This window comes from Nicotiana sylvestris, chromosome 7 (assembly GCF_000393655.2).
Source record: "Nicotiana sylvestris chromosome 7, ASM39365v2, whole genome shotgun sequence".
In the NCBI taxonomy this organism is placed as follows: domain Eukaryota; kingdom Viridiplantae; phylum Streptophyta; class Magnoliopsida; order Solanales; family Solanaceae; genus Nicotiana; species Nicotiana sylvestris.
In genome coordinates, this window is record NC_091063.1 from 33,059,240 (window position 1) to 33,080,653 (window position 21,414).

General features: G+C 33.6%; 1 protein-coding gene across 9 annotated transcripts; it reads left to right on the forward strand.

Annotated features, from left to right (window-relative positions):
* The first annotated feature begins 2,285 nt into the window (after positions 1-2,285).
* LOC104250114 (uncharacterized) lies at positions 2,286-17,523 on the forward strand. Of its 9 annotated transcripts, none has more exons than XR_011400854.1 (7): positions 2,286-2,412; positions 4,242-4,536; positions 4,645-4,728; positions 4,810-4,872; positions 9,854-9,930; positions 10,428-11,747; positions 16,163-16,451. XR_011400854.1 is itself a non-coding variant. In XM_009806674.2 (7 exons), exons 2-6 carry the CDS (start codon positions 4,242-4,244, stop codon positions 16,688-16,690), a joined length of 591 nt encoding a protein of 196 aa, XP_009804976.1. In that variant the 5' UTR covers positions 2,286-2,412; the 3' UTR covers positions 16,691-16,731; positions 17,264-17,523. The 9 variants fall into 9 exon arrangements, 6 of the variants coding, with proteins under 6 accessions (XP_009804976.1, XP_070006641.1, XP_070006639.1 ...); XR_011400855.1 differs by lacking the exon at positions 16,163-16,451 and adding an exon at positions 12,895-13,696 and having other exon boundaries at positions 9,837-9,930; XR_011400853.1 differs by lacking the exon at positions 16,163-16,451 and adding an exon at positions 12,895-13,696.
* The last annotated feature ends 3,891 nt before the right edge of the window (positions 17,524-21,414 follow it).

The following is a 21,414-nucleotide window of genomic DNA, read 5'->3' on the forward strand; positions in this document are numbered from 1 at the left end:
TTTAAATTAATTTTTGAATCAGTAACTGTGACTCAAATATTAGTTCAACAAACCAAATTTATTTGGGTGGTGAAAATTAGATTTTTAACAAGCTTAAATATGTGAGTTTAAATTTCGTATTTGATTTAAATAGAAATTTGGAGTGGGTGTTACTTAGACTTGTTAGAAATAGTATAATGAGGTTGTATATAAAATTTGAAGTCATTTAATGGAGATTTGGACTGGTTTTGAACAAGAATTGCAACTGAAAATCGTGGAATAATTTCGTCTACAAACGCTTGTATAAAGGTGTATAATAGTGCATAAGGTGTGTTTCTACACTCATATACACTATTATACAAGATTATACATAATTATACAAAAAACTGACTTTGTCTTCTTCATTGCGTCTTTTCTGAAATTTAACTCAAATCGGTGCTCAAATCTACTCCAAATCACTTCAAATTTAAATTTTGAACTCCTTTTGATATTTTCAATCAATTGGAACAACACCCAATCCAAACAACTATCAAATTCAAAAAATCCCATTTTCGAAAGCAAAGCTTTGAATGGTCTTCAATGGTTGCCTTCTACTCTTCAATTTTCTTACATTGCAAGCAGGTGACACAAGAAGAGAAGCAAAAAATACACGGTCTCTTGAAGCATATGTAGAAGATGTGAGAAGAGAGAGTAAAAGCAATGGTTGTAAGAACATAGATTTAACTCCATAGCTTTTAAAAGTAATGGTTGTAAAAACACAGATTTTGAATTTGCTGGTGCTTTCAAAATATGTACAATGTGGGCTTGGTCGGGTAAAACTTAAAAATATGGGCCATTTTTTTGTTATGGTGTGAAGTCATGGGTATTTTCTTGTAATTCTTTCGAATAATAATCCCAGAATAAAGCAGTAAAATTAAGAAAGAATTACAAAAAAATACAAAAGACTTCACACCATAATAAAAAAAAAATAGTCCATGTTTTTAAGTTTTACCCGACCTAGCCCACATTATACATATTTTGAAAGCACTAGCAAATTCAAAATCTGTGTTCTTACAACCATTGCTTATAAAAGCTATGGAGTTAAATCTATGTTCTCACAACCATTGTTTTCACTCTCTCTTCTTCTCACATCTTCTACATATGCTTCAAGGGGCCGTGTATTTTCTGCTTCTCCTCTTGTGTCACCTACTTGCAATGTAACAAAATTGAAGAGTAGAATTTCACCATTGAAGACCATTCAAAGCTTTGTTTTCGAAAATAATTTTTTTGAATTTGTTAGTTGTTTGGATTGGTTGTTGTTCCAATTGATTGAAAATAACAAAAGGAGTTCAAAATTTAAATTTGAAGTGATTTGGAGTTGATTTCAACAAGATTTGAGTTAAATTTCAGAAAAAGACACAATGAAGAAGACGAAGTCAGTTTTTTATATAATTATGTATAATTTTGTATAATGGTCTACATGAGTGTAGAAACACACCTTATACACTTTTATACAAGCGTCTGTAGATGATCTTCTTCCACGATTTTTAGTTGCAATTCTTTTTCAAAACCAGTCCAAATCTCCATTAAATGACTTCAAATTTTATATACAACCTCCTTATGCTATTTCTGACAAGTTTAAATAACATCCACTCCAAATTTCTCACAAAATCAAATTCGGAATTTAAATTCACATATTTAAGCTTGTTAAAAATCTAATTTTCACAACCCAAATGATTTTGGTTTGTTGAACTAATATTTGAGTCACATTTACTAATTCAAAAATTAATTTAAAAGCTTGAGGAATCTTTTTTAAAAATTAAATAGTAATTTTGAGAACCTATTGTAGTTGTATGTTGAATCTTAGCCTATTATTTTTGGGCTTGTTGGTTGTAAATTGAAATATGGGTTATCTATATCTATATCTATATCTATATCTATATCTATATTAAAAGTGGGAAGCCCTTAAGCTAAGAGTCAAATTACTAAAATACCCTTTTAAATAATTTAAATACTTTACATATAAAAATATTACACAAAAATGCTAAATTTACTTGAATAGATGTGATGATCCTTCCTATTAGTATCTAATATTCAAACTGATTTTTCCTAACAAGTGTCTATTGTTTACTTTATTTTCAATCGTTTTGCCATATGTATATATATATAAAAGAGGCTTGGAAGCAGCTGGGCGTTGTCTTGCCAACTTGCCGACCAAGGTCCTTTTTGGTCATTTCATGTAGCACAATTTTAATACGTGTTGACTCTACAAGGCCTTGCACGTGAAATCTGCCTACAACTTGAGGTTAAGAAGGACAAGTGACCACTTCAATTTCTATTTAATTATTTACTCTGCTTTTCTCTTCGCCTGTACTTTGTTTTTTTGCCGGTAGTAAACATCATCGAATACCTTTGTTTCTTTGTTCGATCTCTGACCCTCCGACCAAATTACTGGTACGTTTCTCTTTCACCCAGTGAATTATAGTTTTTTAGAATATAAATTTTTAATATTTAGTTAGTAAACTTATGAATATTATGTATTTTGAAGAAGATGAAATGTCGATCAAGGTCATTTATTTCGGTCATTTAGCAAATCTTTTGTAGTGATCTAATCGCACTGATTTCTATTGTAGAGTTAGATGGGATTATTAATTACTGTATTTTCAAAATTGTAAGATCTCAATTTACTTTTTTTTCATGTGTGTTTGAATTGAATCTGAAAGTAGCGTGAAAGGAACAGTGATTTAAGTTTGCATATTTCCTCAAGTTCAAAGGATTTTACCCTATGAATTTCACTTACCATGCAAATCGCATTAACATCTGTTTTTTCTGTCTATTACCAAAAATTAAGTGATTGTTGAATGTTAGAGGTACTAGTAAGTAAATTTGACCAACTATATACAATCTGCTTTTTCTTAGAAAAAAAGCATGTTCAGAAACGTAGCTTAAGCATTGATAGTATGGACAGAGGTGAACCAAAGATTTGAAGATTATGGGTTCGAAGTGTCACTAAACAACATTGACTATTTATGTTATTGATTTTGGAATTCAGTATTTATATATATTTAATAAGAGATATTTTAATATACTTATATCCTGCCCCGCCCTCGAGATCTCACAATGTATTTAAAAGAGAACCAAGTTTTGTGTCATTTTCATTAGTTAGAAGCTACCGAGTTAATCTAACATCCAATATTGCAAGCAGACAAATCATGAAGGAATTACAAATACACATAATTAAGCACTAGAACATGACTCTGTAGCAGAAAGCATTAATTCCTGAGTATAATCAGAAACAGAATGTCTTTTAAAGCAATTAGTTTCATGTTTTATTTTATCACATTCTTCTACCCATTTCTTGAACTTCTGTATTAACTTCTCCTTTTGGAATGATCATTTGAATGAATGACCTCCATTAATATGGGAACTCAAGCAAGTTTCATTATGTCCCACTAATAAACTCCTCATGATTAAGTCATTTACTTATGGCACAAATTATGTGACAATTTCTGTTATGTATCAAGTTTTACTGGATCATAGAGCTTAGCATTTCAAGACTGAGTTTGATGAGGCTGATAGGATGGTTGGTACCAGCTGTTGTATGTGTTATAAAATATAAGTCAATCAGAGGCGGACCTAGGATTTGAGCGTGGCCAATGCACCACTATCTTTAACATAGATATAGCGATATGCACATATGAGGCCTTGCAGTGTTTTGACGATAACAATAATATTTTTCGCTTCCTTCCCTATTCAATCTGTCATGTTCCTTTTGTTTCAACTTCTGCGCTTCTTGTTTTGTTTTCTATCAGTTTATTTGGTGATAAATATTTTTTTTTGGATTTTGATATATCTCTATGAGAGTTACGACATGTGTGTATTTTAGACGGATTCTTCTGCTCTTTTCATAATTTATAGACTGTTTTGGCATATATTTTGTTGTAATTAATTTTGGCCTTCCTAAACGATCAACTTGGTGGTTAATTACACATATACTAAACAGGAAGAAAAAGAAAAACTAATAACACATTAGGTATATTAGAGGCTCACCTAAAGTGATGGGTTTCATATATTGTAGGAATGTTCCAATATTTGATTCTACGTTGTCTGCTCTGGGTCTCGCTTATATATTGTCTTTAGGGATATTTGTGTTCTTTTTAAATTTCTTCATTTTGCAATGCATTTTACAGTACATTTTCGCTCATTATTGATGGTCAGATTAATTGTTTTTTGATTTGTATTAGAGATGTCATGTTAAAAATGTATAAGTTATTCAAATACAGATGCCTATCGATATAAAAGCCACGACGCAAAGCTGTCTTTTCCAGAAGAGGAAGCGACATTACTCAGCAGAAAGAGCTTCTAAACTCAAGCTCAGGAGACATGATGTGTATGCAAATCAGTCAGCGGATAAAAAAGAAATGCTTTTAGCACAACGACGATCAAAAAATATTGAGTCGACAAGCCAAGGTCTCTTGTTTGAACATATTGAAGTAGCATCATCTTCTGAAACTGCCGCCGAGTTACCTAGACAGAGAATACTAACAATAGGGGAATCATGTTGCCTTGATGAAAAAGGTTAGGAAAAGAAATATAACTCTTATGTATATAGAATTTTGGATGTTATTTTTGGGATTTTACCTACATATGTATTGTTAATGTTAACATGCGTTCACTTCTATGTAGCCGATAAATCTTGCGCGGACGACACAACAGTTTGTTCTAACAAAGGGAAGAATATAATTGGCTCCGTTTCTGTATTCGAATATGGTTAGTGACTATTAAAATGCAGTTTCAATTTTAGTTCACTTGAAATATTTCATATATCAGTTATAATGATTTGCATATTAGGTTCCACATCAAATCCACTCGATGAACGGCGTGATCCCGAGGTATCCGTTGTCATAAAAAGAGGTTTGTCTTGGTACTCTTTTAACAATATTAGCCATATATCTTTTCTCAATACTTGTATGATATCCAACAACTTATATACACAGGTTGTAGATCAAAGATAATAGGTTGTTGGAATTTCAAACAGTTGCCCAGTAATGCAACCATTTTGAAAACTGTACCAAATTGTAAATATTGTGGAGCTAAAAGGTTTGATTATGAATCAGCAGAATTTTGTTGTAGCAATGGTTCGGTTAAGTTGACGTCATATGAAATGCCCTATGAATTATTAAATCTCTACTTAGGCAATACCGAAGAATGTGAACATTTTCGTACCTACATTAGACTGTATAATAATATGTTTGCCTTCACTTCACTTGGGGTGAACTATGACAAAGTAATAGCAAAAAGAAACCACGAAATGTATACATTTAGGGTACAAGGTCTGTATCACTTCATAAATGATTTGATTCCAACAAATCGACAACCAAGAAATTTACAGCTGTATTTTTACGATGAGAACATAGAAATATTGAATCGAATGGCTTCCTCGGATATACTTCGACAGTCGATCATTGAGAAGCTGATGGATATACTAAAGATAAATCCTTACGGTATCTTCTTGAAATCTCTGATACATATCCCGGAATTATCAAATTTTTACGCTGCATTGAGATGTGGTTCTAGCTTAGATTAGAGAGTATATAATCTGTCAACTGTGTCAGAAGTAGTAGCATTATGGCTAGAACAAGAAACGAACAACAATATTTGTTCACCGCATATCCGAATTTACACTCACAATAACAAAAGTCAAATAGTAAATTACTATTATGGTTGCAATGATCCATTGCAATATCCGATTTTACTCCCTTACAGTCAAAATTGGTGGCATTGTGGTATCCCAAAAATCTTACAGCCTAGGAATAAATTGAAAAAATGAGCTTACTACGAGACTGAGCAACTTCCAAGCCTTTGTAACATGTGTTCAATTGACGGACTACTTGATATGGAAGCTGATGTTTTGCAAAAAGGAAAACGAAAAAGGAATAATATTTCTTGTCGTGAATACTTGTTACAAACTATAGATGAGAGACAATGAGGAAAATGAAGTTTTATATTCTGGCAGATTATTTCAATACTACTCAGTTGATGAATTCATAAAAGTAGAAACTCAGAGATTAGATTTTGCCTCATTTAACCAAGATTTATTTCGGGTTGATGTATTACAAAGACTTCTGGATATCCTGAGACTTGGTAAAGAGAAGCTTCTAAATAGGAAAACAAAACTTTCTTCCGACAAATTTTACGGGAGGTCCGAGAGATATGCGCCAGCTTTATATAGATGCTATTGCATTAGTACAACATTTTGGAAAGCTTGATATATTTCTGACTATGACATGCAATCCCTCTTGGCCTGAAATAAAGGAACATTTGCTCACAACAGATGAAACTCAAAATAGGTCTGATTTAGTTAGTCGAGTGTTTAGAGCAAAAGTAGAAGAGATGAAAACAGATATATTAAAAAGAAATATATTTGGAAAAGTTGCAGCTTTTATGTACACTATAGAATTCCAAAAACACGGTCTTCCACATGCTCATTTTCTTGTTATACTTACTGATGACTACAAATTGACGTCCGAGACTTGTGACAAATTTGTTAGTGCTGAGGTGCCTGATCCTGATATGAACTCTTACTTGCATAAGCTTGTTATTAAACACATGATGCATGGGCCTTGTGGTCATTTGGATCCTACAAATTCATGTATGAAAAGAAATGAGTGCAAATTTAAGTACCCGAAGAGCTTTGCTGATGAGACAACGAAAGGAAAGAACTCATACCCAATTTATAGAAGACGAAACACTGGTAAATTTGTGAAAGTTAGGAAACAATTTCTTGATAACTCATGAGTTGTTCCGTACAATCCTTATATGCTCTGTAAATACAATTGCCATATAAATGTAGAGGTTTTCTCAGATATTAAAGTTGTCAAATATATATACAAATATATCTGTAAAGGACACGATAAGATTTCGTTTGGCTTACACGAAGATAACACAAATTTACAGATAGATGAGATAAAAGAGTATCGATCTGCTAGATGGGTGTCAGCTCCAGAAGCTCTGCGGCGCTTATTTTCTTTTCCTATTAGCGAAATGACACCAAGTATTTATCACCTCCATTTACATCTTGACGGATTACAGTTTGTCTCTTTTAAAAAACTGACACGATAGACAGTATAGTGAAAAATCCTATGCTTAAAAAGACGATGTTGACATAATATTTTTTGATGAATGAAACAAATAAAGATGCTAAACAACTTAAATTATTCTATAAAGATTTTCCACAATACTTCGTATGGTCATCTACATATAAAATATGGACTCGACGACAACGAGTTAATGTTATCGGCCGTGTTGTAACGTATCATCCAACAGAAGGAGAAAGATATTACCTTAGATTATTACTAATGAATGTGAGAGCACCAAAATCATATAAAGATCTTCTGACAGTAAATGGAATATATTGTGACACATTTAGAGAATCTGCAGAAAAAAGAGGATTGTTGCATTGTGATAACAGCTTAGTCGAATGTATGTCAGAGGCCGCTTGTTATCAAATGCCATATAGTTTAAGACGTTTATTTTCTACAATATTAGTATACTGCAATCCTGATATCCAAGAGAACTATAAGAACACTTTGAAGATTAAATGTCCGAAGACTTTAAGAGCCTAGCGAAAATAAGGCCAACGGATATCCATCTTGCTGTCTTGAATCACATCAATGACATACTACATTCTATGGGACGTGATATTAATGATTTCAACCTTATTTCAGAAATGATCACATCTTCAAATATAGCAAATGAAGCAAAGGAAGTGTATTTCGAAAAAAACATCATTGTGAGCGATGAAGATTTATTATTACATAGAAAATTAAATGCTGAACAAAAAATAGCATACGACATAATTCTCGAGAGAGTATTTGCCAATAAATCTGGAGCATTTTTCATTGATAGTCCTGGAGGAAGTGGTAAGACATTCTTATATTGTGCCTTATTAGCAACTGTGAGATCTACAGGATTTGTAGCGTTAGCAACAACAACTTATGGCGTTGCAGCTTCGAACCTGCCAGGAGGACGAACAACTCATTCACGTTTTAAAATTCCGATTAATATCGATGAAATTTTTTCTTGCAATATCAGCAAGCAGAGCTCACTAGCATTTTAATTCGCGATGGAAAATTGATTGTATGTGATGAAGTATCGATGACAAAAAAGAATATGATTGAAGCTTTAGATTCACTCCTAAAAGATATAATGGAAACAAATATTCTTTTTGGTGGAAAAGTTATAGTATTTGGAAGAGATTTTAGACAAACTCTTCCTGTGGTTCGAAGTGGAAAGAAGGAAGACTTCATTCGGCAAAGCATATTGAACTCCGAAATATGGAATGAGCTTGAAAAACTCCGATTATCAGAGAATATGCGTGCGAAAACTGATCCCTCTTTTTATGAATATTTGATGCGAATTGGAAATGGAACAGAAAAGACAAACACGGATGACAAAATAGAAATTCCGACATCTTTCATTGTTCCTTATATTACTGAAAAAGAATCGTTGGACCTCTTATTCAACATAATATATCCCGATTTGCATACGTCTTTTCATGATTCTTCCTTTTTAATCTCTCGTGTTATTTTGACAGCAAAAAATAACTTTGTTGATGAATTGAAAGATAGACTTATAACTCTATTTCCTAAAGATGCTAAGGCATTTGTTGCCACTGATGAGATTATTGAACTGAATGATCAAAGCCAGCTTGAGGATTTTCTAAATTCATTGAACCCTGCTGGTCTGCCTCCTTACAAACTAATCTTGAAAGAAAATTGTTCCTTTATATTGCTGCGAAATTTAAATCCTTGTGAAGGTTTGTATAACGGTACACGACTGATATGCTGTAATTTTAAGACTCGTGTGATAAGCGCTAAAATTACGAGTGATGATTTTAAGAATACACATGTATTTATTCCTAGAATGCCGTTATTATCTTCAGATGATGAGAAATTACCTATCCCATTTAAAAGAACACAATTCCCACTACGCCTATGTTTCACTATGACGATAAATAAAACACAAAGACAAATATTAGACTATGTTGGAATTTATTTACGCAAACCAGTGTTCTCTCATGACCAATTATATGTTGCTTTATCCAGAGCAAAGCGTTCAAGCTGTATAAAAATATTAATACGACCACCTACGACAAATAGCGATGATGACCAGTCTACATATAACATAGTGTATAAGAAAATCATTCAAAAAGCCCTTCTATAACTTTATAGCTTCCTTATTTATATTGCTTATGTGGTGTATATTTATCTTGCTGATTGCTGCTCCTCATTCACTTATTCTTAGAAAATGAAGCAACAATTTTCGTTTCTACTTATTCTACTTATATTTATTTTAATGTTTTCTTTGGGTCTTGAAACAATTTTCCTGCAATTTGGTAGGACGTAAATAAGAGTTAGCTTATTTAATTTACCTGCAAATCATTGTAACACTTTCATTCTTCTGATATAGGTTTTTATGCGCAATATACAGATAAGGGTGTTTATATTGTAAAACTCTTCAAGACCCAATCAGTGAAAGCATTCGTGTTTGCAAATTTAAATACAAAGGGTTATCACATATTTCTGTGATTTTGTAACTCTGTAAAGTTGATATGCATGATCCTCACCTCTAGAAAAAATTATGTTTTTAACTCCGCCTATGTTCAAGTTATACTGTGACACAGCCGGTCCCAAGCCCGGATAAAGGAGGAGGGTTTTTTGTCTATTAGCAATGACACTTATATTTTTATTTTTTGATTCAGTTGTGCTCAATGTGAACTGCTTTAAATTTAATTAGTATCTTCATCAGTTCCGTTAGATGGACTGTTTGCTATTTATTAAAAAAGACTTTCTAAATCTGTTATATGTTTTCCTCAGTCTTATTTATCTTTCAGGATATCATAACCAAAAATATTGTAGAGGCAACAAAGACTACTGCTGTAAATTAATGGGAATGGAGACAACTAATGAGGTGAGTTAAAATTCTTTATGAGTAACTCATGTTGGTACTAGCTGTAACTTTGCAAGGAAAGTTTTAAGCTCTATTGTTCAAAATTTGAAGAATTCTTCTATCATATGATTTTGCTGCATATGCCAAACATTGGATCCTTTATGTAGATTATTGGAAAAAATTGCAATGAGGCAATATCAGTATCAAAGACAAATTAATTGGAACCATTGGTAATTTGAAACAAGAAATCCTTACCTATATTTTCAAGGTTACATATTTAAATTTGTTCAAGATTTGCAAGCAGACCGATAATTTTCTCCTAACATATCTGTGTTAATAATGATTTAAACTCCATAACTCAAGTATTGACATGTAGAATATTCAATCTCAATCATTCCATGAACCGACAATTTGCTTTAGCTAAGAGATGAATGTTTCTCTATAACACTATAACTGGTTACCCACTTGAATATTTTTGATCAATTTAAACACAAAACGGATTTGATATTCCTTTGTAGAGTGCTCACTTAGAAGAAACTGGAAGACTTGAAATGAATGTTCGATTCGGTAGCTCCACAATCTCAAAGCAGTGGAGAATACATTCTTCATGGTTATTAGTATTTAAATCAGACTATTCTTTTTTAGAAATATGTTGTTCTTTTTTATTATTTTGGTGTATGATTTTATTGAGTTTTAATTGAGAATTTTTATGTGGGCCTTCCATTAAGCATTAGTTGTGATTGTAATGTCTAGAGATATCTTGATATATCCGAGGATGGGGGTTGGTTGAGTTGGTGAAAAGAAAAAGTGAACCATGTGTCAAATTTTGATGACCGAAGAAGAACCCAAGTAGTTAAATAAATATAGCTTGTATCTCTTTCTGATGCACTTCTCTTTCCCAGAAAGAAGACGTGTGATTAAATGTTATCTGTACTTCTATTTAAAGTGAAAGATTTTAAACCTAGCATGAACATTGGCTAACTACATCCTGGCTAAGAAAAAAAAGGCATACCTTGTTAATTGAAAGTTATAAAGAATGTTATCAAGTTGACAATAAATATTTTATTACCTTTGCCTATTAGTTGAGTGTGAGCACATATAATGCAGGATCATACATTTTATTTAAAGCTAATAATGAAGTCATCCCGCCTAATTCGTAGTATTTTATTCAATGGTTATATATACTTATCTTTTTGTTCTTTTCGCTAAGTATATATACTTCTCAGATCTTATTGCTACTATGAACAAAATAAGTCTGGCAGGCAAATTGGTTACTTTAGATGCACTACATAAGTCTGGCAGACTTACTGAGTACAATCCTACTCGGATTTCTATACCATAAATCAAATGTGAATTTTATAGATGCACTACAAAAACTCGGTGAAATTACAACGGTTTTTTTGTGTGGCGGTTGCTGAGAACCGCCGCAATACTCGATATAATGTTGTGGCAATTTGAGAACTGCCATATTTGCATTTGTAAAAGTGGCGGTGCCATAGATAAAATTGACATTTTGAACCGCCGCTATATTAATTTTAGATTTCAACATATTATAATCCAAGATCTCACTCTTCCAATTAGAACTCCCTCCTCTCACTTTCCCACCCCCAATTTTGTCAAACCCTCTCTCCCGCCCCCAACATTGACCAAATCGGCGGCATGTACACCAGATCACCGTCGACTTCCTATTCTCTCCTCTTATATTCTCTTTCCTTCCCCTCTTCTCGCCAAGGAGATGGTGGCGTTGATTGGGAAGAAACTATGAAGCTTTTGGTCTCCGATGAAGTTGCGAGGAGTTTTTTGATGATGTCCTCCCATCTAAATCAAGGTTCAGTCAGGTCCTCTCTATTTCTCTATGTTTTGATTACTTATTTAGGTGGATCTAGGTTTTCATTGTTGGTTCGCTTCTGCTCTGTCGATATAGTTGGTGAATCTGTGCTTAGCTTGCTTTTTTTCTTCAACAATTGTATGTATTCGTGTGGATATAGGGTTTCATTGTTGGTTCGCTTTTTCTCTGTCAACATAGTTGATTGAACTGTTCTTTGCTTGCTTTTTTTCTTCAACGATTGTACGTATTTGCCAAATGTAGAGTTTCATTGTTGGTTCACTTTATCTCTGTCAATTAGTTAATTGAACTGTGCTTTGCTTGCTTTTTTTCTTCAATGATTGTATGTATTTGATGCTCTACGGAATGGTTTCATTTTTGGTCGTCTACTGTTATATCCACTAATAGAGTTGTGTGATTGTATTGGCCGAATGATTGGATTGCTCTTATGTAATTGACTGTAGTATCATTTTGAGTGATGCTTCATCTTGCAAATGTTCTTTCACCTTGATACTTAACATCGAATTCTTAAATGGTGGAAAGTACATGATATGTCTTTGAGCCATGCAATTGTGTAGTTACCACAGACAAACTTACATTTGAATTGAACTTCTGCTAGCCTTTTCAGAAAAAAGTTATCTACTCAATATTTGAAGTAGATTCTCATGAAGGTTTTGTTACTTGTTTTCCTTGTTCAGAAGCTTGTTTTATTATTAGGAGGTAGTTTTTTAACATTTGAAAATGCTGCAAGTTTATCTGTCATTATACACAACTATTGGTTCCTTGGTCCATCAGATTACTAGTAGATCCAGCAATTTACAAGACACACTGTTCATCTCAAGTTTGAAGGTATCTGTTGTTTGCTTTGTACCTGAGTAGCTGGTTCAATACAATGAATTTTCTTTAAAGTGATCTTGTTTCAGACTCAAATTTCCATTTTAACTACCTGCTTAGTGCTTGGGCATGCTATTTTTGTATTATTTTGCATTTAGATCATTCTAAATTCTCTTTGGAAGAAGTGAAGGTTTTCCCTTTCTTACTTGAATGTGATCTTGTTTTAGACTCAAAATATATTTGGGCAATCTGTTTAGTGCATATTTTTTTTGTATACCTGAAACATCTTAGGATATATTGTTTCTTTTCTCCGGGATATGGTTCAGACGAAAGACTATATTGAGAGCAAGAAGAAACAATCATCTAAGGCTGAAGTCCGGAGTTTTTTGAGACAAGAGGTAAGGAAATCGAGATTATACAACTGTTAATTCTAGTAGGATCAATAGATTGTTTGTAACGACCCGACCGATCGTTTTGAGCTTTGGCCCGTTCTTCGGCGGTTTGAGGCCATGAACAGCCTCACTTTAGGTATTATGACTTGTACGCATCGCCGGAATTGGACTTCGGGAAGTTCAGAGTTGATTTGGAAAGAAAATTCTCATTTTAGAAGCCTTAAATTGAAAGAATTAGCTAAGATCAGATTTGTGAGTAAACGACATCGGAATCAAGATTCGAAGGTTCCAGCAGGTTCGTATGATGATTTCGGACTTGGCGTATGTCCGGGTCGGGTTTTTGATAACCCGGGACGTTTTGGCGCCTATTGTGGAAGTTAACATTTTGGAAGAAATTTCATAAGTTTGAGTTGAAGCGCATTTCAGTGTTATCGATGTCCGTTTGGGATTCCGAGTCTGGGAATAGCTCCGTATGGTGATTCTGGAGTTGGGAGCGCGATCGGAAGTGAATTCGGAGGTCTGTAGGTCATTTTGAAGTCATTTGGCTAAAGACAGAAATTTGAAGGTTTTTGAGAAGTTTGACCGGAAGTGTACTTTTTGATGTCGAGGTCGGATTTCGATTCCGGAAGTTGGAGTAGGTCCGTAGTATCAAATATGACTTGTGTGCAAAATTTGGGGTCAATCGGACGTGATTTGATAGGTTTAAACATCGAAAGTTGAAGTTTGAAATTCTAAAGTTCATAAAGCTTGGATTGGAGGTCGATTCATGATTTTAGCGTTGTTTGTTACGATTTGAGGCATCGAGCAAGTCCGTAATGTATTTTGGGACTGATTGGTATGATTGGTTGGGGTCTCAAGGGCCTCGGGTGGATTCCGGGTGGTTAACGGATCGAAAATGGAATTTTTGGAAGGCTGAACTTGCTGGTTGCTGTCATAACCGCACCTGTGAGAATTGGGCCGCAGGTGCGGTGCCGCAGAAGCGGCCCGAAGAACCGCAGATGCGGTTTTGGACTGGAAGTGAAGGGACCGCAGATGCGGTCGTTTTTCTGCAGATGCGGGACCGCACCTGTTGTGGAGAAGACGCAGAAGCGGAAAAAGGGCAGCTTGGGAAGGATCGCAGATGTGGTAGTGGGGCCGCACCTGCGGAACCGCGAAAGCGGTCGAGGGACCGCAGGTGCGGAAAGTGCTGGAGGCAGAGAGATGTTTTAAAAATCGGGATTTGGCCATTTTCTCTCATATTTTCTTGGCTTGGGCGATTGTTGGGAGAGCTGGATTTTTCATCATCAACGATAAGGTAAGCTAATCCTAGGGGTGGGTATAAAATCCGAAAAACCGAATTCCGAACCGAACTGAAATAATTCGGTATTTCGGTTTTGGGTTTTTTCGGTATTTTGGTCTAATTCAGTATTGCAATTTCGGTATTTTGGTACGGTCCTCGGTATTAAAATTCTTAAATTTCGGTATTTCGGTATACCGAAATACCGATTTTTAAAAGACATTTTCTTAATAACCCAGCCCACTGCCCATCGCCCCAGCCCCAACGCCCAAGCCCAAACCTTTCTTTATTTAATTCCCAACCCCAGCCCATCTACCCATCCAACTCTAATTTCTAATTTCTTAATAACCCAGCCCCAGCCCTCGACCCTTTGGCCTATAATTCTAATTCTCAGCCCCAGCCCCAACGCCCAAAAATTTTCAGTTTGCACTTTGCAGTGCACTGGAGTTATTTGGTGTTTTAGCCTATACTTTAATTAATAACTCAATTCTCTATTCTTTATAGTTCAGAGCAGATTCTTTCACAATTCACAGTGAAAGTTTCAGTTGTGCATGTGCACTGTTAGCATTGATTCTTCAGCGATTATTAAACCGAAACCATACCGAAACCAAATTAAGAAATACCGAACCGTACCGAAATATTTTAGTATGGTATTTGGTATATACAATTAATAAACCGAATACCGAAATACCGAACCGAAATTCTTAAACCGAACCGAAATACCGAATGCCCACCCCTAGCTAATCCCATCCATCTTGAGTTAAATACATCGATTATGTATGGATTTTAGCATGTAAATTGGTAGAAATTTGGGGTTTTGGTAGAAAGACCTAGAAATTTATATTCTTGGAATTTAACCACGATTTTGGGTATGGAATTGAGAGTAAATTATATATTTGAGTTCGTGGAATTATGTGTAAGCTTAATCTTCGAAAATTTTCGGAATCCGAGCACGTTGGCTCGAGGGCAATTTTGTCAACTTTTTGATCGGAGTTAGGAATTGTTATAAATTGGATTGTAATGATTAATTGAGCGTATATTAATGAATTTGCATAATTATTGGCTAGTTTTGGAGCGTTGTGCATCAATTTGAGTCTTCAGAAGAGCGTGGAATGTCGGTTATGGATCTTCGGAGCGAGGTGAGTCTCCTTTCTAACCTTGTAAGAGGAAATTGTCCCCATAGGTGAGTTAATTGGTTATGTGCTCCTATTTGTGGGGGCTACGTACGCACGAGGTGATGAGAGTTCATGCGTAGCTACTATTATGCTATTGTCTTGGTAGTTTAGGACCCAAGAGCATGTTATACTTGGATTATTTGTGAACTTATTGACAGCTTGAATTGCTTAAATCACATTGAATTAGTAAATGAATTTCTAAACTGATTAAACTTCATTTTTCTTAAATGGTTAAAAGAGGATTGACTTTCTTTGGAAAATTTCTCCATGTGGACTTCTTGGTTGTCAGTCTGTATGTGTTTATTTTTGGAGCAGGCCGAACGCCTCGGCAGATTAAATAGATGCATCTATGGTTTGCGCTGTTCGACCCTCGGCAGTGCACAGTTTAAATATTGTTGGATCTGGCCGTATGACCTCGGCTTGATTTGCGCATGCTTTATTGCTTGCCTTGAAACTCATTGAAGTCATTGTTGCCTTCTCCCCGGCTTATGAAATTATGTTTAAATGATGAATAGAAATTTGGAAATTTTCTATAAAAGAAAGAATTCCTTACTTGCTTCATTCCATTGAATTATAATCATGTTTATAAAAATCCCAGATTTACTATATTATCGATATAACATTATTGGGCCACTAGTAAGTGTCGAAATCAACCTCTCATCTCTACTTCTTCGAGATTAGACGAGATACTTATTGGGTACACGTTGTTTTCGTACTCATACTACACTTGCTGTGCATTTTTGTTGCACAGGTTCATATGTGGCTAGTGGCTTAGTGGCATAGTGGCTTTGGTTGATACGGAGACTTAGGCGAGCTGCATTCCTCGAGGCGGCCTGCAGCCATTACAGTCTCTTTCAGTGTATTGTAATTACTTTCTGTCCAATTTGCATTCTGGACAGTTGTTGTGCTTTATTCGATTCCTTAGTAATTGCTCATGCACTTGTGACACCGGGTTCTGGGATGATCACGAGATTTTATTTCAGTAGTTAAATTTTGTAAAAACATCCTCATTTATTCAGTGGAGATTATTAATTATTGTTTATTTGTTTAAAGGAAATTATTTCAAAATAATTAGATAAAATGAGAATTTATTAATACTTCCGCGGTGGCTTGCCTGACAGTGGTGTTCGGAGCCATCACGTCTCTTAGTGGATTTTGGATCGTGACATTATTAATGTCTATGTTAATTGAAAATGCGTCTCTACAGATAATGCAGCTCGATAGAAGATTAACACCAAGGCACAGTTCGATGTGCTGTAAAGAAAGCAATGGAATGTAAATCTTTCTCACAAAATATCACTCACCTCACCTCAATGTCTGGTATCTCCTTCTGCTCCCTCAAAATCCTATGACGTACTATAATATGACTCATAATTCTTGTTACTTCCGTTTTGAATAAATAAATTATATAGATACTGCAGATTTTTGTTCAAATTGAGCGTTCCACACCTCTTACATCTCTTTGTGAAGTAACATAGCTAATTTAAGGCTCATATACTCTATTGTCAATTTGCCATTGCTATTCTTATTGTTGCCCTCATGGTTATTCTTTCCAAAATTTAGCTGTTATTGTTTTATTTATATATCTTGTGTCAAACGTCGAGAATTATTTTTCCAATTAACTCCAGCCAACGACAGAAACGATTGCACTGTGGTGATGAATGTTTTTGATAAAGTATACTGTGGTGATGAATTATGTGCTCAACCAAGCATTTATAAGGGAACTTATAGTTCTTAATATTCTTAATACCATATCCCTTTTTGTTTTGTTCTTTTTACTGGTATCATATTTGGAAATTAAGAACTATTGAGGTAATATTTGTCACCATGCTTTTATCTCAACTTCTTTCAGGCAGATTTAGGAAATGGCGCTCCATAATCGATTAGGAACATCCTCAAATGAAAGCAACAATGATGCTACCACTTAGTAACCGTCGTTAGCATCAACTGTGATTTTTGGATCTTGTTGTAATGAATAACTCTATAGAAGTTTAATACTTTTGATAGTGTAATTTTAGAGTACTTTATGTTTTTGTGTAATGGATATTTTTCTTATTTAATCTTTTATAATTGTATCAAAATTATTAAAGGCATTATAGAAGCTTGGATGCATACGGTGTTTTAAATAAAATATAAAAGTGGGATGTCAATTGTTAAAATGAATGAATAAATATATGTATATATTGGCAGTAAAGAAATGCAAAATTTCAGGCAGGAGGAGACGATAGGGTGGTTTAGAATAGCCAGTTTAAAAGCAAATCAAATAGTACATAATTAGGTTAGGTTACGGCGGTCCTACACCCGCCGCAATTAAGCAATTGGAAATGCCACAAGAAGAACTATTTTTGGGAACCGCCACAAATACTGTTTTGGTGAAAGAGATTACGGCGTTTTGTAAGCCGCCAGTCTTGTGTATTGAAACCTCCATTAAACGCAAATACATATATTTTTTGTAGTGATGATTTGTATGTTTGCTGTTACTCTGCTCAAAAGTGGTGTGATGTGTTACCATAAGGTCTTTGTCAACTGTGATGTTTTGTTTCCATCCGTATTTTTATTAGAGCATTTATGCTATTTGTCTAACTTCGAGAGACTATTGCCGGTATAGCCATTGGATGCCTTCAGTAATGAACAACAACAAAGGAGCTTCAGAGTGCTATCTTCATGGTGAATGCAAAAAATATTGAGGTTAATTGAGGGAGTTAGGCGCCATCACGATCCCGACAGTGAAAAATCCGGTTCGTGACATTAATTGAGGGAGTTATAATCCAAATAACACCTTTTTGTAGACAATTATACGATTCATTTTAAGAAGCAAGAATATGCAATTGAGGTTATGATTACAAGCAATATAAATGTTGGACGTGAAGTTTTTCCGGATACAAAAATACCTTTTGGCACTTGATATAACAGTGATTACTATTCATTTGCTCGCTAAATTTTCACACTTGGTGCTTTAGAAGTACCACAACACTTCACTAATTTACTTACTCTATGTCTTGCACGATCAGAGCCCATACTCCAATAAAATACTATTTTGAAAGCAGAAGTCGGGTAGTTTATTTCAAATTAACAAGCTAAGTGGCATTATAGAAACTATTAATCATGCACCCACGTCATAAAGCAAGAAGGTTTCACATTTCTCGATAAATCATCTCCTTTTGAGTTATGAAAATATAATTAATCATCTCCAAATTTTATCGTAAACTGTATTAAGGATGAAGATTTCCATTTCTTGTCAATATTGATACAAAAAATTGAGGAGATCAAGTTGCAAGACGTTTAATTGCAGAGAGGATACAGTAAGTTGAAAATTTTAGTTTAATTAAAATTAAAGATGAAGAGATAAACAAGGAGATAATCAGGAAGACCAAATTTTTTGAAGAAGCCAATGGCAACCCAATATAATTATCACCGAAATGATGAAAACGAACACAACAAGAATATTATATAAAAGAAATTATTAAGTGAGTACACTTCATCATATTATTATAATACAATCAAAGCAAGTAAAAACAATTATCGCAAATTTGGTATATTAAGAAGAACCTGAATTTTATCGCAAATTGATGTTAGCTAAGGATTGTTAAAATTGATAAACACTTTGAGGAGCTACAGGAAGTTGAAAAAGTTGGTGCAATCGAAATGAAAATGTAAATGAAGAGATAACAATGTAAAAGATCAAAAAGTTTTACAAAAAATAAAAATGACCCAATATAATTATCATTGAGACAGTGGAAGGGAACACACAACAAAAAAATCGTTTTAAAGGAAGTATTAGGTTAGATGCACTTAATTACATGATGATTGCCATAAAATAAAACAAGTAAAAGAATTACATGCATCTAACTAAACATTAATTGTTTATCTTCGTAAAACCAAAAAATATACAATCTTTTTGACATCGGTAAACAAGTAATGATCCATATTGATCATTCGCATAAACTTATATTTTATTTTTTTGTATAATATTTTACTCAAATTATTGTTCCAATAATATTGATATTATTTTAAAAAATTATTTCTTACATGATTTGGCATACACGTGCAACACACATGTCGAGAAACTAGTTATATTAAAAGTGGGAAGCCCTTAAGATAAAAATTAAATTACTAAAATACCCTTCTAATTAAATATCCTATTAATAAAAATTTAAAAACAACTAATGGAAAATAACCTACGTACCCCTTCATGAAGGGTCGCGAGCCACAAGCAACTAGTAGATGCATAACCCCTTTTAAATGCAATGTTAAAAAAAATTTATATCCATAATATCATCAAGCATCTGTAATCATATTTGTAGAGGGCGTTTTCTTTGTTTGTGTCTATTGATACACAAAAGCGAAGAAATTGAACAAGTATTACAATAATTTTTTTAAACAGTTTCATGTCTAGCACTTCTTCTTCATCTTGTTTCCAATATAAAGGTAACGAGTCAAACGACATGACAATTATATGTCTGTAACATTGCTGATTTTTATCTTACCATAGTTCTCCATTCACATCTTTCTACTTTCTGCATTTTTCTAAATTTATAAATCAAGCAATTCAAAAAGAATTAATTACAAAATATAAATTTAACGACAAAATAATTTATTCTCTTTTTGATTATGATGCATTAGAAAATACTCCCTCCGGTCCAAAATAAGTGATTTTTTGACCTTTTTTTTGTGGTCCAAAATAAGTACTGATTTTTTCAATTCAAGAATGAATTAATTATATTTTTCCTACATTACCCTTGGAGTAATTAATGTTGGAGTATGTGTTAGGAGTGTTTATGTGAAGAGATAGTAAAGGTTAATATGGTCAATTTCATTGCTAATTAATGTTAAAAGGTGAATTTCTTATGTGTGAAAACAACCAAAAAATTACTTATTTTGGACCGGAGGGAGTATTAATATGTGATCAAGGCAGTGATTCAACAAGAACGCTTAGGCTGGAGTCGGTCAGAAAGACTTTAAATTTTTGTGAGTAAATTAATTATCATAAAAAACGCATGTATTGTATCTATAATTAACCCCATTTCGCTTACCAATATAGGAAAAAACAATGAGATGCTTACTACATAAATTTGTTTCGTGTGGTAGAACCCAATTCCTATGGCAATGAGAGCACGATTGAAATTCCTAGAGAGAGTGTTCTTCACTAGAAAAGAATTTCATTTTTGTACTTCTTTGGTTGCATTATAATTGTAGATTTTGTTCTTCTATCTCTAATTTTTTTAACCTAACTTTCACTAGCGTTATAACTCTTTATTTGTATCTTTGTTGCGTATAAAAGTGCTTTAACTTTCTTCCTATTTGTAATGACTAATTTTTCTTACTAATGACAGCTATATAGAGTTATTAGGTACAAAAATATGATGTGATCGCATTACACCTAATACTCTCTTCAAGGTTATATTTTGGGGTATGATCCATTCTAATCATGTTTCGATTGCTTTGAACTCTACTTATATTTTCTTCAACTTTTATAACTTGGCCAAACATTATATTAAATAGTATTTTATGTGATTCTGTATTATTTATTGATAAGCACAATGTGCATGCCGAAGATGTTGAGCGGTCATATTTTACTTGTTTAGATAAACACTAGGTGCCGTTGACCCGTGCTAACACGGGCCCAACAATTTGTGTTACATTATTTTATCTGATAAAATTTAATAATGATAATTAATTTAAATTCTGTATTTAAGTTAGATTTATATTTTTAAATTGTGTTTGGACATAAACTTTACTTAATGAGAAATACTTTTTAAACAAATATTTATTTTTAAATTCTCTATTTCAATCTTTGAAGTTGAAATAACGAATTAGAATTTAACGCGTACCTTATTCCGAAAATAATATTTCAAGTTGAAATCGAAATATTATATGTCCAAATTAATCGAAGTTCCAAAGAGTATTTTCCAATTTCAAGTAAATATTGTCCAGATGCGTACAATAAGTTACAATATCATAATGTTGTATAATAAATAATTAACATATGAAAATATAACTAAC